The 16,071-nt window shown below is 37.3% G+C and overlaps 1 protein-coding gene across 1 annotated transcript in view; it reads left to right on the top strand.

Moving 5' to 3' along the window:
• The first annotated feature begins 11,462 nt into the window (after positions 1-11,462).
• NBEA (neurobeachin) overlaps positions 11,463-16,071 on the top strand; it is a 667,766-nt gene continuing 663,157 nt past the window's right edge. Inside the window, exon 1 of the mRNA XM_052650319.1 lies at positions 11,463-11,759. Coding sequence (XP_052506279.1) covers positions 11,463-11,759 — 297 coding nt within the window. The remainder of the gene's footprint in view (positions 11,760-16,071) is intronic.

Here is a 16,071-nt window from a genome sequence, read left to right as displayed (position 1 = left end):
TCATGCATTAAAAAGCCATTCATATGTGAATAGACATATTTGAACTAACATATAATCTTCATTAGAAACTAGGTAATCTGGGTTCTGCATAATTTTGGATATGGACATTTATTTGTTTATATACCAACAACAAATATAAACATATTTTGATGTCACCAATACCCAATATATTTTCAGTGGATAGATCAATCTCTGTGTTACATATATGGTTATCAGACCAAGTTACATTTTAACAGGCATCTAAGTGTGATGCTGGACCAAGATTACCTAGGTTTTTTTGTTCTCTAGTGTTTCCTGACTCAACTGTTTGCCCAACTCTGGATTGCTTTCTGCCTCTATTCTTGAGGATTCATGGTTGCCTCCACTTTCCTTTTCAAGTTTGCCCCCACTGTGGCTTTTTATTCCTGACCATTTAATTCTGACTATTTACTAGCTCTTGGCATTGAACTTCCTTCTCCTCAAAGAAAACCAGTTTCCTGCTGCATATACACTCATGACTCACTACTGCCTGTATTCCCAGAACTGAGAAAGTAGTCCTTATTTCGGATGTCTGTCAGAATTCATGCTATTGTTTTCACTGTAATACTCTGTACTTTTCAAAGCAGGATCACAATTTATATCATTTGTGAGACTACAATAATCTCATTACATAACAAGCATTGTTCATTCCCATTTCATTGGTAAGGGAAGTGAGACTCAAAGAGGTTGAAGAGTTTACTAAACAGTGACAATTCAATAACTTGAACACTAGTTTTAAGGAACTTAACCTCCTCAAAATTCATGTTTTAAATAATTTAAGAATACTTTAGAGGAATGATTTTACTCATATTTTAAGTCTATTCATTTCTTCAATAGTTGAGCCAATTAAATCTTGAATATATTCACATTGTTGAATATACTGAATTATTAAAATCTGTTTTTAATTTCTTTCCTCCTCCTTTTATTTATCCAAACATTTATTAAGTACTTACCATGTATCAGTCAATGATCACAATATACTACTGAAGGTTTTATTTGTAAGAATGATATAGTCCTTGACTTCAAGTAGTTGCTGACCTAGTGAGAAAAAAAAACAAACGAACATATAATGAATGGCTGTACCACCATACTTTTTTGCATAAAAGTAATTATAATGTAAAAGCACACTTTCTGAAATCATATTATTTATATAAATTTTACTAATCTATTGCCATTGTCTGTTGTAGAATATGAATAACATGAAGACAGGGACTTTGGCTTACTCATTGCTCTATTTTCTGTGGGTTTGAACTATCTACACCTTGTACAACATACTCAACAGGTACATGCAGTGAGGAACATTATGTTTATTTTCTTCTAGGCTTTTAAAAAATTATACTGTGTGTTTAGCAAATGAAGACAATCTATTAGATACATAAATTCAATGCATTTCTCCCAAACTTCTGGCTAATTTAAACTTTTTGAGAAAAGTTTTCTACCTTATCAAACAGACATCTATATCTATTATCCATCAGATATACCATCTATTAAGAATAGAATTTCTTTCAGTTATTCAACAATAAATATACACTGTTAGAAGTAGATAATGTCTCTCTAAAGTTGTCCTGTTGCATAGTTTCATTATTTGAGACTTTTTAGTATGTTTTCTGAAGTATCTAATGAATATTAGAGAGTTTCTACTTGTTTATGTAATAACATCGGAGGAATAAGTTCCTATTAATTTATTAGTCTACATGAAATTTCATTTTCAGTTAATGCATATTGAATAGTACATGGTCACAAAGCTCAAAGGATTGATGTTTCAATTATACTATCTTATGTTTATAGTTGCTAAGTTCTAAGTTTCACTGCACGTCTTCTCTTGGTCTAAACTGTGTCATATATGACTATATTTCCTTTGGCATTTTCCTTATTAAAAAATCAAATAGATTATATCTTACAGTTCTAGAGTGCTGAGAACATATCTCTCTGGTTTGCTTTCAAAACAATTAACAGTATTGTTCACATGTGAAAAGTTAATATATGTTTTACAGTGATTCAATATTTAAGATATTTTCAGTTTAGACATTAGTAAAGGTATCAAGGCAATGAAAAAAACATTATGAATTCTATAAACATTCCAGGTTAGGACAATCCAAAGAACTAGCAAATAGGAAAAGAAAGTAGAGATACAAAAATATCCAATGTCAACTCACATTTCAATAACTGGAAGCTATGTGGGTAACCTTAGGAATTGCTGAGAAGTTTATGGCATATGAATGATGTCATTAGTGTTGTGGGTTCCTGCCAATCAATGTCAAAATTAAACAAACATAACTAAGAAATAATTTGAAAAAATTAATTACATGAAATCCCACTGTCTCTTCAAAAAAGAAAGGGAAAATATCTTTGTCTTGGTATGAATTCAAAATACTAAACTTTATTTACAAAGAAAGCAATAACCAAACATTTACTGAAAATGACAAGTAGAGAATCAGATACTGAAACAACAGGACAAAATTTGGGTTTAAACCTTCCGATATATTTTGGTAGACATTTTACTTGTGTGGGTTAGTAAACCATGAAGGATCATTTTAGTATTATTTGCTTATTCTTTTGGCTATTTTATCTTTGCAAAGTCTCAGAGAAAAATCCCTAGTTCATAATATGCCTTCTCTCTCCATGGCTAGTGAAAAAAGAGAAAAAATATATCGCTAATTAGGTTTTAAATACTTAAAAGCGATACAACGTTTAAGTATGAAAGGGGAATTGTCAGAATTCTTATAAATACAGAATGTGTATAGCTATTTATTTAACAAAACTAAAAAAGAAAATGCTGTTCTATTTGCTCTCTGAAGAAGGGAAAATCAGATCAATGAATAAAGACAAAATAAGTGGATATTAGTGTACTCCATTAAATAATTTGAAAATTCAAAATTCTGCTGTCTTTTTGTGTTAGTGTATAGTTGCAATTTCTACCATCTATTAAGTACCTATTATAGGCAATGTTCTAAATGCTATATATCTTCAATCTAGTACAATGTAGTACATGCTTAGAGTATTTAAAAACTCCATACATGTGAGGTAGTTATATTTTATAGGTGTAGAATGAGGTTCAAGGTCAATTTGTTTGCATATGAACCCAATCTATCTGATTTCAAAACCCTCCTTTTAGCCACTCTACCCTACTTCAAAGGACTATTTGGGATTAGGATGCAAATGGTAGAACAAAAAATATTGAAATGTTTATAAAATGAGATGTCTTATTTCATAAGGTAACCATGTGAGTTTTCTGTTATGCATATGAAAGAAAACACCATGGTGTTAATTATGGGGGTGAATCATGTAGCCATCATCTTTCTATGCTTCACTGAATGCAAACAGCCCCAAAACATGCTCTTTTATGTCTTTTGCCACTGCAAAAGAAATCACGCTGAGTTTGTTTTAACAGAAACAAAGAAACCCATGACAAAGCTGTGGCCAACACAGAACATTCCATCTACTTCTCACAGACTTAAGATTAGCCAAACAGAAATAAAGTTTGATATACACATTTATGTTGCTTTAACAGACACCCAAACATACTGAATGTGATGAAGCATCTTGACTCTTAAGATATCTGTTAACCTTAAGATTATCTGTGCTACTTAAGCTTCATTTTCACATTAACAACAAAGAGGCTGTATATAACAAATTCCCCAAAATGTGTAAGATTCAACTCCCAAGGAAAAGCTACAGTCCTGGTAATCTGTTCCACTTTTCCTCTCCATTTCCTTTCTCATTCTGATTCTTGTGTCTGTTAAGAGAGATGTACTATAGCTACAGAATATCAAAACATAAACCTCAGATTGTTTCCATGTACTATCTGTTAACTGATTAATGAGGTGGTTATTTCAAGACATTCTTCCACTGGTTAATCTGTGGCTGCCGGCACCATTAGAGGAAGGTTCTAATCTAAAGTTTTATGTACCAGGCTCAGACTGAATCTATGCACTGCTTCTCAACTGGGCTAAAGTTGGTAAAGATCCCTCTCATACTGTGCAGAGATCCTATTAATGAGATAACTATTCTAAAGAACTCTTGGACACTTCCTCATAGCATGCTTTCCCTCTTTCTAGGCAGAGTATGTGCTTTTTTTTAAAAAAAAATTATGATTATATAGACATACAATGACAATACTTTCAACAGGGACTAGGAGATTAATGGTTAGTTAGACATACAACAAAATCTTTGCCAGAAAAGCATAATAAGGAGTGATATATTAATGGAACCATGCAATTAAATTTTGGTTAACCTTAATGAACATAATTAAAAACAATTTATTTATTCCAAGTAATTTTTGTCTAGAATTAAAGTGATTCCCAGGAAACAAAAAGGCTAATAGAGTTTTCTGAACCTTTATAGGCACAAAGACAATACAATCAGATTGACTCTAAAGATCATCTCTTGGGACTAGCATGCTGGTCCAGTGGTTAAGAATCTGCCTTCCAGTGTAGGGGATATGGGTTTAATCCCTGGTCTGAGAACTAAGATTCCACATGCTCTGGGGAAACTAAGCCTACGTGACAACTAAGTCAAGACATGGAGACTATTAAGCCTGTGCCCTTTAGAGCCTGCGTGCCACAACTAGACAGCTTTGTGCACACCACAACAAACAGCCCAGGCAGCAAATAAACTCAAACAAACAAACAAAAGATCACCCCTTGGTGGGGTGCTTTCACCAAAACATGTAAAACCATGATGACTTTGTTTTTTCCATGAACTTGCCTAGTCTCCTTATCTTTCGTCTGGTAAATTTGGTAAAAATAAAATAACGACCTCATTCTAGGTCCCAATGTGGCCTTGCAGAATAGTGAATAAACCTGAGGAATTGGCCAGCCATAAGTGGGATGGAATCCTAATTTTGTCACTTCCTAAACTATGATTTGCACAACTGATACCTTCTCTTCACACTAGTTTCCTCATTTGAAAAATGCGGACAATAAAACCTTACTTAAAGAACTGAAGTCAGAGTTAGAAATCATACATGTAAAAATGCATGGTAGACAGGAGATGAACAGGATATGACAGCTTTAATTATTAAAAATAATCAACTATGACCTCACTCTTTAACATACTTGTCTTCCTATCACACATGCAAACCAAAGACAACAATGATGACAACGCACTGGCTGCCGCTGTGTAAAAACAAAGAGAAACTTATGGTCATGTTGTTAGTATGGAAATAATTATTCATGTACATTTAAAAAATTTTCAGTGAAGACTGTTTAGGTGACTACATATATTGTTATGTGAATTCCTCACTCTTGGCAAATGAGGGTGAGAGGATGGAAACTATTAATTTATTTAAGCAAAAATGTGCCAACCTATGCTACCTGGGGGAAAAAAGGCAGAATCTTTTTTTTTTTTTTTTTCTAATGCTGGGAATGGTAGAAAGTTTCAAATCATTTTTCTCTAGGTTGTATTCTGAATGTATTCATGAAAGTGTATTTCAGCTGGTAAGAATTTCAGTAGGGGAGATAAGGAGGACAGTGCTATAGATAGATGGACAAATACTAAAACACTGAAATATAAAAGCACAATGTATTAACTGGGGACAAAGTAATTCGGGGTTGGCTAAAGCATCTTTCCCCAACCCAGGGACTTGAGAATTATTGAAAATGATCCACAAATATTTACACGGTAGGCATTGTTTGTGGACAGAATAAGTATCAAACATATTTATGTTGTATGTAGGAATACTAGTTTCCTAGGGTTGCTGTGGCAAAATATCATAAAATATGTGGCTTAAAACAACTGAAATTTATTCCCTCCCAGTTCTGGAGTTTAGAAGTAGCAAGGTATCAGAAGGGTCACGCTTTTTCTGAAGGCTCTAAGGATGAATCTTTCCTAGTTATAATGAGGTTATAACTCCAGTATAACTTCCTCTGAACTTGATTACATTTGCAATGGCCTTATTTTCAAACAAGGTCACATTCCCAGGTACTGAGGGTAGGACTTAAACATATCTTTTTGAGAGACACAATGCAACCCACAATTGTGTGTTTCAATTATATGTAGATGTTATGATTTTTTTTTGATGTTTTGATTTTTTAAATGCAAACATTTTTAAATAGGATATTAAATTGTTAATACTTTTACCATACTTTTCTCAATCAATGGATATTAAAAGGATAAGTCTCAGGCAGGAGTTTGCTGCTGCCGCTGCTAAGTCGCTTCAGTCGTGCCTGACTCTGTGAGACCCCAGAGACGGCAGCCCACCAGGCTCCCCCGGCCCTCCGATTCTCCAGGCAAGAACATGCCAAGGAAGAATGTGTAGAGGTATGGCTAATCTGGTGTTGAATGTGTATGTGTGTGTGTGCATCTATATGTAGATTTATGTGGATGTTTAAGGGCGTATATGAACAAAGGGTATTTGCAAGTCTAGTTCTTTGGAAATTCAAGAGTACTTTTTATTTCTGTTTGATATTTTTAATATATTGACTTGCTGATTAACTTTCCACGCATAAATACAGAATTTCTCTAAATGGGAAATTTGAAAATATCCATCTCGTTTACTTTTTTGCACACAATGGGCGCTCAGATATTTGTTGGCTGGTAAGCATCATTTTAGCCATCCCCAAACTAGGTCAGACTTATTAACACGTATTGAATTTCTATGTGTCTGTTTTCTGTTTAAGATTAAAAGTAATGGAGTGAAAGGTAGAACTAATAATAGCTAGAAGTTTAAGTTTGGTAAAGAAACTGTAAATAGGAATCCAGCTAGTCTAAATGGATTCAAGTCCCTAAGGCAGGACAAATTATATCCATTGATCCTGAAAGATCTGAAAACTAGATCACTGAGCAACTCTCAAATATCTTTGAGGAGTTGTAGAAAATGAGATGTGCCAGAGGATTAAAGGGAGAAGGAGGGGATAAATTCTTAAAAATCCATAGCAAGTAGTTTAATACTACCTGTAGGTGAGATTATGGAATGACTCATTCATTAGAAAGAGAGCAGTAAGTCCTATTATCAAATCAGAAACATTTTCTTATTTGTGAAATAGATGTTGGAAAAATTGATAATAATTCTATAATTATAGATAATAAATCTATGTATTTTCACTTTAATTTTGCTCAGAGAAACAGAGTGCATCCAGACTTCAACGAACTAGTTGTCAAGGACCCTTATGATATTCTGTTGGACAAGCTAGAGAAATATGGCCTGTTTTTCAGCACAGGATGGTAGCTATTTAATAATTGAAGGATTATGCCAAACAGGTGTTTATATACAACTTAAATCAGTGTTTTTCAAGCTTCTTGACAATGACTTGCAGTAAGAAATAGATTTTTCATATTATCCACTAAGCATACACGTATGTAGTATGTGCACGTGCATAATTTTAAAAATGGATGTACTGTCATGTTTTTCAGCCTATATTTTCCTATTATATTTCATTAAGAAAACTGCTGGTTATAACCTAATAAATCTGTTTCGTGACTCATTACTGGCTTGGGAGGCACAGTTTGAAAAATGTGATTTCAATCAGAATGTTTCTAGGAACTACAGAACTGTTTTTATCCTGTTTGATAAAATATTTGGATGAAGACATAGAAGGACTGTTCTCAGATATGCAGATAATAAGATAATAAAAAGAAGAAGACAATTTTTTTTTGCATGATGTAATCAGGATTAAGAAATTCCTAGCATATTAAATTTAAATAGAAAATTAAATAGAAAATTTAAATAAAATTAAATTAAATCTAAAATAGATATGTACAGTTCTGCAGTTGATATCTTCAAATCTACGTGCAAAGCTACTACTGGCTATGTGCTGCTGCCTAGAAGCAGAATGGCTAGAAACAAAACAAAACAACAATAAAACAGAACTCTGCTGTTTCAGTTCACAGTAATTTTAAGATAAGAAGGGAATGGAACCAAAATTGTCTGAGAACCTACTACACATCAAGTATGAATCACTATGCGTTACATGAACCACTGGTGTTATATTGCTGGAAAACCCAGAACCAAACCAAACCAAACCAAAGCAAATTAATTCAACTTTGGGATACATTAACAGAGAATCTGTTTCTAAAGACGGAGGTTCAGGGTAAGAGCTTCCCTCTGTTTTATACTGTCTAAATTCATCTAGGATTTGGAGTACTTTGTTCAGATAAAACTTAGAGGAAAGCAAGAAATTTGCTTTTTAAATGACATCTGAAGGGAATGGGAACATTTAGCCTAGCCAACTGCTGTTTTCGTTCTTTTTTTTCTGGTCACATATAAGGTGCAGGAGACACACAAATAATTACAGTGTAGTCTTTTCCCACAGCCAGAGAAAGGAAACATTATTTATTGACACTTGCTACTATGTTAAATACCTTAAATGTATTAGCTCCTTTCATCCTTTAATCCTATCAATCTCTACTTTGGGTTGGGTAAAATGGGCCTTTGAAGAGAAGCCATTTGCCCAAGATCACATGGATAAGTGGGTAGTGAAACTGGAATCCAAACCCCGGTTCCACTGAGTCTGGAGGCTGTGTTCACAACCACTACACAGTATTGCCTCTTGAAACTCAGAGCTTCATGGGCTTATCTTTGAAGGACTGTCCTTTGGAAGTATGGGTATGCATCTATTAAAGCATGAATGCATACACAATTGACATTTACTACATAAAATATTTTTAATCTGGAGACTTTAAAATGAACATTATAGGTAATCTCTTATATTTCAAAATACTGTTAATGCAAATGCTAAGTTATTTGTATCTCTGTTAGAAAGAGGCTTTGTTGACTATAAGGAAACAGACCTGCTTGAATTTTCTAAACTTTATGTTTCAGAGGGCAGTGCTGAAACTACAGCACATGTAACTGCAATTATAAAGACTTGCATGTGGTTATAATTGCTCTTACTAGTGTTTATAGGTAATTCAACACAGATTGTTCCTGTATACCAAGTGTACAAGGACATATTTACTCTATGCTGGCTGCTGAGTTGAAATTATTTCATTGAATTCTCACTCCCTGTGGAATAGATAATCTCATCCCTATTAGTGAATAGAAGACTGAGTTCAATAACTTGAGGAGACTGCACAGGTGGTTAGTTGTGAGTGTGGTTCAAAGTTGTGTGTGTAGTTTCCACCATGCCACACCCACTTCAAGGAGCTGCCAGGGAACTGGTGAACACTTTTTAAAGTCTAAAAGTAGCAAGAAGTAGAACCTGCTGTCATATTGAACAGCGGGGTAAAAAGAAGCTAGTGTGATGACCTTTCAATCTGGATTTACAGATATAAGATAGATATATCATTTTAACTTGCACATGAAAAAAGTGCTTACAAAAGTAGATGCTATTCACTTGGGACATATAAAAGGTAATAGGTGGATATATGTCACAGGATTTTTCTTTCTTTCTTTTTCTTTTTTTTACTTTATTTTACTTTACAATACTGTATTGGTTTTGCCATACATCAACATGAATCACACTATTAAGATCTAGAGGTCACTTTTAATCTTTCTAACATTTTATAATTCACTTGCTATTTAATTTATATGGACATACCAATCACCATTTCTTTCAGAAATTTTTGCTGAGCTATTTTAATAATTCAATTACTTCAGGAAAAGTTTAAACAGAAGCACACAATCAAGGACTAATCCAAGCACCGGTCTTGAGGAATTTTGGTATACATGACTTATGGCACTTTAGAATTTTAATGCATCCCAATATCCCAGGAGTTAACTTGACTAGCCAATCCAATTAAACATGAGCACTAACAAATCAGATTATGACAGATTTGTATATCGACTATTTTCAATTGAGATGACAGTTAAAATGATTTGAATATACCTCAAGATACCTAATAGCTAAAATGATTTGAATATACCTCAAGATACCTAAGTTCTGGTATCTGACAATATATTTCTATTGAAAAGGGTATACCTCATGAAATATTAAAAAAAAATACATCCTTCATTTCAAGATAAACACTAGTCCTGCCTATTTAGTTTTAATTCGACACGAGCGGCAAGACTGTTGTGTACATTTTAATTTTCAAAAGTAAAACTATTTTTTGTTTTCATTCTCTATACGTGAAGACACAGAAATCCATTACTTTAACCACAAATTAAGGCTGGCAGAGAATTACTTATATTTTAAGATAATTCTCAAATCCTCTGAACTGTACATGCCTAACAAAAAGGGGCACATCATTAGTTGGCATCATACCTGAGGATCGTTAAGGATTTTTTAAATGTGGGATTTGTCGCTCCCACCACCTACTACCCCACAGTGCCACACGGTGCAGCCTTTTTAGTCTGGGAGGTGAGTTCAAGAACTGTTTGTTGTTCAGAGCTCCATCCAGAGAGGATCACTGTTTGACAAGTTCTATTTTAAGTCGTGCCTGTGTGTGCAGGTGTCAGCCTCTTTGATGGCTGTAGAAAAAGACCCATTATACTCCATCTGTATCCTTCCCCCGACAATGCAGGATTATTCCCCACAGTGCGTTCGTTTCTGCTTTGCCAGCCACTTTTTTTCACTGGGCAATTCCAAGGCGGGCAGGCGGACAGGACTGAGGGAAGGGCCTGAGGGGGCAGAAAGAGGTCGTCTGCCACTCCCCTACCTTACAAGGCACGTGGCACTGGCTGTAGCAGCTGCTGGATGCGACGACGAAGATGACGAACCTCCTTCCTAGCAAGAGGATAGCAAGGGAATAAGGAGGTGGCAGCGAAGGCGAGACACACACTCGGGTGTCCTTCCCCACAGGGAGAGTCCACCCTCAAGGGAAAAACTCTGTGGAAACCACCACCCGCCCCGCCTCTGCCAGCTCGCCCCAGTGTCTGGCAGCGGTCCCCATGCACCTGCTCACCTGTCTATCCGTTCAGGGCGGTTGGGGGAGGGACGAGGGGTGTCGGGCTGGGTGGGTGGAAGGGGAAGGAGGGCAGGGCGAAAGAGGGGGTGCACGAGGGCTCCGCCCCCCGGAGGCTCTGCGCAGGCGCGGTGGCCGCTACCGCAGGCAGGGGGCGGCAACATGGCGGAGTGAGCGGCGGCGTCGGGGCTTCACAACAACAGTGGCGCCTGTAGCAGCGGCGGCAGCGGCGGCAGTCACAGCTCTGAGCTTCAGCGCCGGCCAGCGCCTCGGGCAGCTGCTCGCGCCCCAGGGTTATTCCGAACGGCGGCAGCATCTCCGCGGGGGGCGGGCCGGGCCGGACCGACTGGGAGGGGGAGCGTGAGGAGGCAGCGGCGGCGGCAGCGGCACAGCTGCTGGGCGGGCACTGCCGCTCGCCGGGCAGCGGTTAGCGGCGCCGCCACCGCCGGGAATAAGCCTGAGAATAACCCACCGCCTCCGCCTGGGAGGGCGTCGGAGCGGGCCGGGTCGAGGCGCAGGCGGGGAGCGGGCCCGGCGCCGCGGCGCTGGTGGATGCTGGGGCTCCGAGGCGACGGCCGGGGGGCGGGGGCCGAGGCAGGTATAACGGTACCGGCGGCGGCGGCGCCTCGGCTCTTCCCTTCTCGTCAGGAGGGGGGCAAATGGCGAGCGAGAAGCCGGGCCCGGGCCCGGGGCTCGAGCCTCAGCCCGTGGGGCTCATCGCCGTCGGGGCCAGCGGTGGCGGAGGCGGCGGGGGCAGCGGCGGCGGTGGCAGCGGGGGCAGCGGGATGGGGGAGTTGAGGGGGGCGTCCGGCTCCGGCTCGGTGGTGCTGCCCGCGGGGATGATTAACCCTTCGGTGCCGATCCGCAACATCCGGATGAAATTCGCAGTGTTGATTGGACTCATACAGGTCGGAGAGGTCAGCAACAGGGACATCGTGGAGACGGTGCTCAACCTGGTAAGGGGAAAGGCGTGCTCGCCATCTGCCTCCCAGCCCCCCCCCCCCCCCCCACGGCCTGCCCCCCTCCCCCGGCGCTGGCTTCCACCCCTGCACCCCCCTCCCCGGGTCCCACAAGCAGCGCGTCCCCGCGAGCACAGATCGTCCAGCGGGTATCGCCCAGCGGGTGAGCTGCCTGCGCGCTGCCAGAGCCACGCCACCTCGCCGTTCTCTTCTCCGGTCCTCTCCTGCCACCTGAGCGCAGTGCCCAACTTAGCACCGCCTAGGATCACTTCTCATGACTGCGAGTCGTCAGTCGTCCCTGGCCGTGCAGGGTTTGGGTCTTCTTGAGAGTTTATGGTCACGGGGAGAGGAGGGCCTCCTTTTCTCTGGGGTCCTTCCTGCCACACTCATAACTGTCGGTGCGGTGGCTCTCGGAGGATGGAAGCCTTGCCCCTGGAGCCTAAATTCCCCGGTGCTCCTGAAACGTGAGAAGCACGTTAGCTCCAACTTGAGCAGCTGGGTTGTGATGTTTTCGAACGAGGAGGAAAATGATGCAGTTTTGCATCTGCCTTTAAATATATTCCCAGACTGTGCTGGAGAGTGTTGTGGCTGTTTCTCCTCCCCAGGCCCCCCCTCCCCACCCCCCCTCCCCCTGCCCGCATCTCTTTTTAGGTAGCCTTTCTTTCTTTGTAATACGGCCCTGAATACACTGACCTCGTAGTCATTTTTTTTGTGCACGTGAGGTGTTAAAATGTGGGGACACCTAATCATACAGGTTGGTTTCTATGGTTGCCTTCAGAGAGCGTGGCATGTGCCTAAAGACGAGAGGAAAGGTGTTAAATTCAGTCCTAGGCTTTGGTTTCTTACATGATAAGAAAGAGTTACTGCAGAACTGTGTATGACTTAATGTTTGGCGATATCTATCTACGGAGAGGCTAAGAATCTAAAAGATGTCAGGGAAAGACACGGGGAAGAACTAAACAGAGGAGAATCATAGATTTCGGGTAATAAGACTAGTTCATTTAAGATTAGTTCTTTTTTTTTTAAGTGCCTTTTAAATGCAGTTTTTGCTGCAGCACAGCTTTTTAAACAGTTTCCTCTGCAATATTTAGTCTTTGACAAAATGTCAGGTTGGGTTTTGGAAGGCAAGGCTTAAATCAGGAGCAATCAGTTGACTATTGTATTTGATGTGGAGTCACAGGAATATAAAAATATGCTTATAAGGAGATTTGATAACACCCATGCAGTCAGAATTTTCAGCTAAGCAATTATTTTTATTTGATCTATTGGGAAGCTGAAAGATAGCTGCAGCAGCGGTGCCCTGAGACAGGGATTAGATAATGTCTATGGTATATGTACCTCTTAAATGTACAGAAAAGTTAAAGCTGTTGGTTTTTTTTTTTTCTTTTTGTTTTTTTCTTGCTTGGGTGTCAAGTGAAAGATAGGAAAATATCTGACTCTTCTTTGTTGTATTTATTACTGTTTAAGTACCAAACATTTCTTTGTACTTCTGTGTACCCTTCAAACAAATCACAAAAAAGTCAGTATAAGTTTGGGGGACTGTCACTTCCTTGGTATAACCAAATTCTTTTCAAAACACTAATAGAAGTACTGTTTTCTTGGACATTTTAATTTTAACCAGCAGCCAATAGGAGGTCAGTACTTGCCTTTTTTAAAGAGATGAAATCTCAAAATATGTTAGTAGGTTAGCAGATACTGTTCTTCTGTAAATTTAAAAGAAAACATTTAAAGTTTTTTTTTTTTTTAACAGTTTTCTAATACCATTTTTACCTTAGGTGATGTGATTTTAGGTTATTTTAAGAAGTATTCATATGCTTACCTAATACATTTTTCTGTGAGAAGAGGCAATAGAGACTGTTAAAAGCTGGAAACTGATTTGAATGTGTAACCAGTTTGGACTCTGCAGCAGTACCAATGTATGCTGGATCAGTTCTTAACAGATGGGGTTCTATAGATATATAGTAGGTTAAGAAAGGAAGTGAAATATATCTGTTGAGGTGAAAAAGAATTTTCACTATCTTCAGTGCACTGAAAATCTGGCATGAAGTCCCCGTATGCAGACATTATTAAAGATTAACTTTACTGGTAAGCTTAGAGTAACCAGAAATAAGGTAATACTGACATGGTACATCCCCAAATCCACTTAAGATGTAACTGCATTGGTTTTTGGCATTAAAAATCAGGTTTAAAATTTCTTTGTACGTACTTAAAGAGTACAGTTGATGGAAACTTTTGAGGAAAAGAATGACAAAAGCATCTATTTACTATTAAGTTGTTAAGTATATTGATTGTGGAATGCACATTAGTCATTTGCAGTGTAATATTTCTTGAGTGGAAGGTTTAGTGCTTTATTTTTCCCATATACTCATGATGAAAGTGTCATGTGAAAATTTGTTGATTGAGAAAATATTTGGAAATCAATATGTTTAAAAATAATCATCAAACTTAATTCTGTTTACTTAATGAGTATATCAGTAAAATCAATTTAGGGCTCTCTGTGACCTGCTAAAGGTTGGAAGCCTCTAATGTCTCTTAAAATGAGTTTTTTGTTTTTGATCTTAATTTAAAACATTAAATTAAAATGTAGTCGGGAATAGTGGAATATGTATCACAATGCTTTTCATGACAGAAAAGAAAGGAAGAAGAACTAATGAAACTTCAAAACAATTCCTGCCTTAAAACCCTGTCTCAGCCACCTTTGTCAAAATATTTTTTTCCTGTATATTCTTTTTTTTATATGATGAAACTACTAATACTTGGTTTTTAGGTTTCTCACATACCTTACCCAAAGAATTAAAAGTTTTACAGAGCAAAGTTGAAGTATACACTTAAATATTAAGACTCGTTTAATACAGCCATGGTTGTAAGTTTGGGTCGTTTTTTGGCCAGAGGTAGAGATCCATTTCCACTGTTAGGTGGATTATGGGAATTTGTTGAAGAATCACCAATGGAATGAGAAATAAAATGAGTAATTCCACTGTAGATGAATGTGTTTGTATGATGATATTATAGTTCACTTGAAACATTCAAATATGAGATGGATCGGATCAGGGATATGAGTAAGTATAATTTGTACATAAATTACAATGAGAATATATTGTGAAGGATTTTGCATTACAGCTTTACCAATGGAAAAAACTGATCATCAGCAAAGTTTGGCTTTGGGAGGTATTATTTAATCTGGCAGAATAAGAGCATTTAACTATAGAAAAGGAATTTTGTTGGTTGTTTCAATTATAAAACAGGCATACTACTTAATCCATTGCTTACTTTGTAAACACTATATATGTGTGTGTGTGTATATATATATATATGGTTTTTACTTTCTTGAAGTAAATTTTGTGTATACATAACATGTTCTTTGTTTATACCATAAAAGTATCTTATCATAGATTTTAATATAAACATTTTTAGAGCAGATAAAATACAACATTAATGTTTACTTAATTCACAATAGGTTTATTTTTGGGAATTGCTGTCTTAGGTAGTATAAATCTATAGCATTTGATTTTTTCACAAATCATGCAATATACTAGTGTATCTTTAATGGTAGAAAACATTTCCTTTGATAATTTTTTTACATTCTAAGTGATATACTGTATATTGTAATAAAAGTATAACAAGATACTTTGAGGGGATTTTATGTGCTAAGTTCCTCTCTACTCTTGATATATGAATTGTGGTATTATTGTTAAAAAGAAATTTAAAAGATTTTCCCTTCTGTACTTGAATGTGACAGTGACTTTTCTTCCTTAGAATTTTTTTCATCTGCAGCTTCATAATCAGAATAATTTATATTTTAAAGATATTTATAATTTCATGAACAAAAGATGTGTTCTGCTTTTGAACTAAATTTCTTTTAAAAATATGTAGTTAGATTGTTGAGCCATGGAAGCCCTTAATATCAACAGAACCACATTTATTTATATTAAAATAGAATTTTCTTCATTTTATGTTCATATGTAAGTCCTTTCACATTAATTTGAATTATATTTTATTCTTATTATTAGGTATAGAAAACTAAATTGAGTGTGTATGTAGATATTGGGAATTTCAATATCCTGAGGAGTTCTGAGGTTTTCTTTTAAAGTGTTAGTTTTGTTGTATTAATACAACTAACCACTAAGTAGCATGTGTTCTATGTGTTTGTGATCAAGTTATAGTAATTTTAAATAAGTATTCTTTATATTGCTAGTCAGTTTTTGGCAAATACTTTGTGGTTAATTAAATGTATCTCAAGGTTCTCATCTTTTGCTCTACCTTCTCCAAATACAGTGTCAAATTTATTGATTCCAGTAAACTCAGCTTC

The sequence above is a fragment of the Budorcas taxicolor genome, chromosome 12 (genome assembly GCF_023091745.1).
Source record: "Budorcas taxicolor isolate Tak-1 chromosome 12, Takin1.1, whole genome shotgun sequence".
In the NCBI taxonomy this organism is placed as follows: Eukaryota; Metazoa; Chordata; class Mammalia; order Artiodactyla; family Bovidae; genus Budorcas; species Budorcas taxicolor.
The sequence above is the reverse complement of the archived record's forward strand: the minus strand, read 5'-3'. Positions and strand labels throughout refer to the sequence as shown.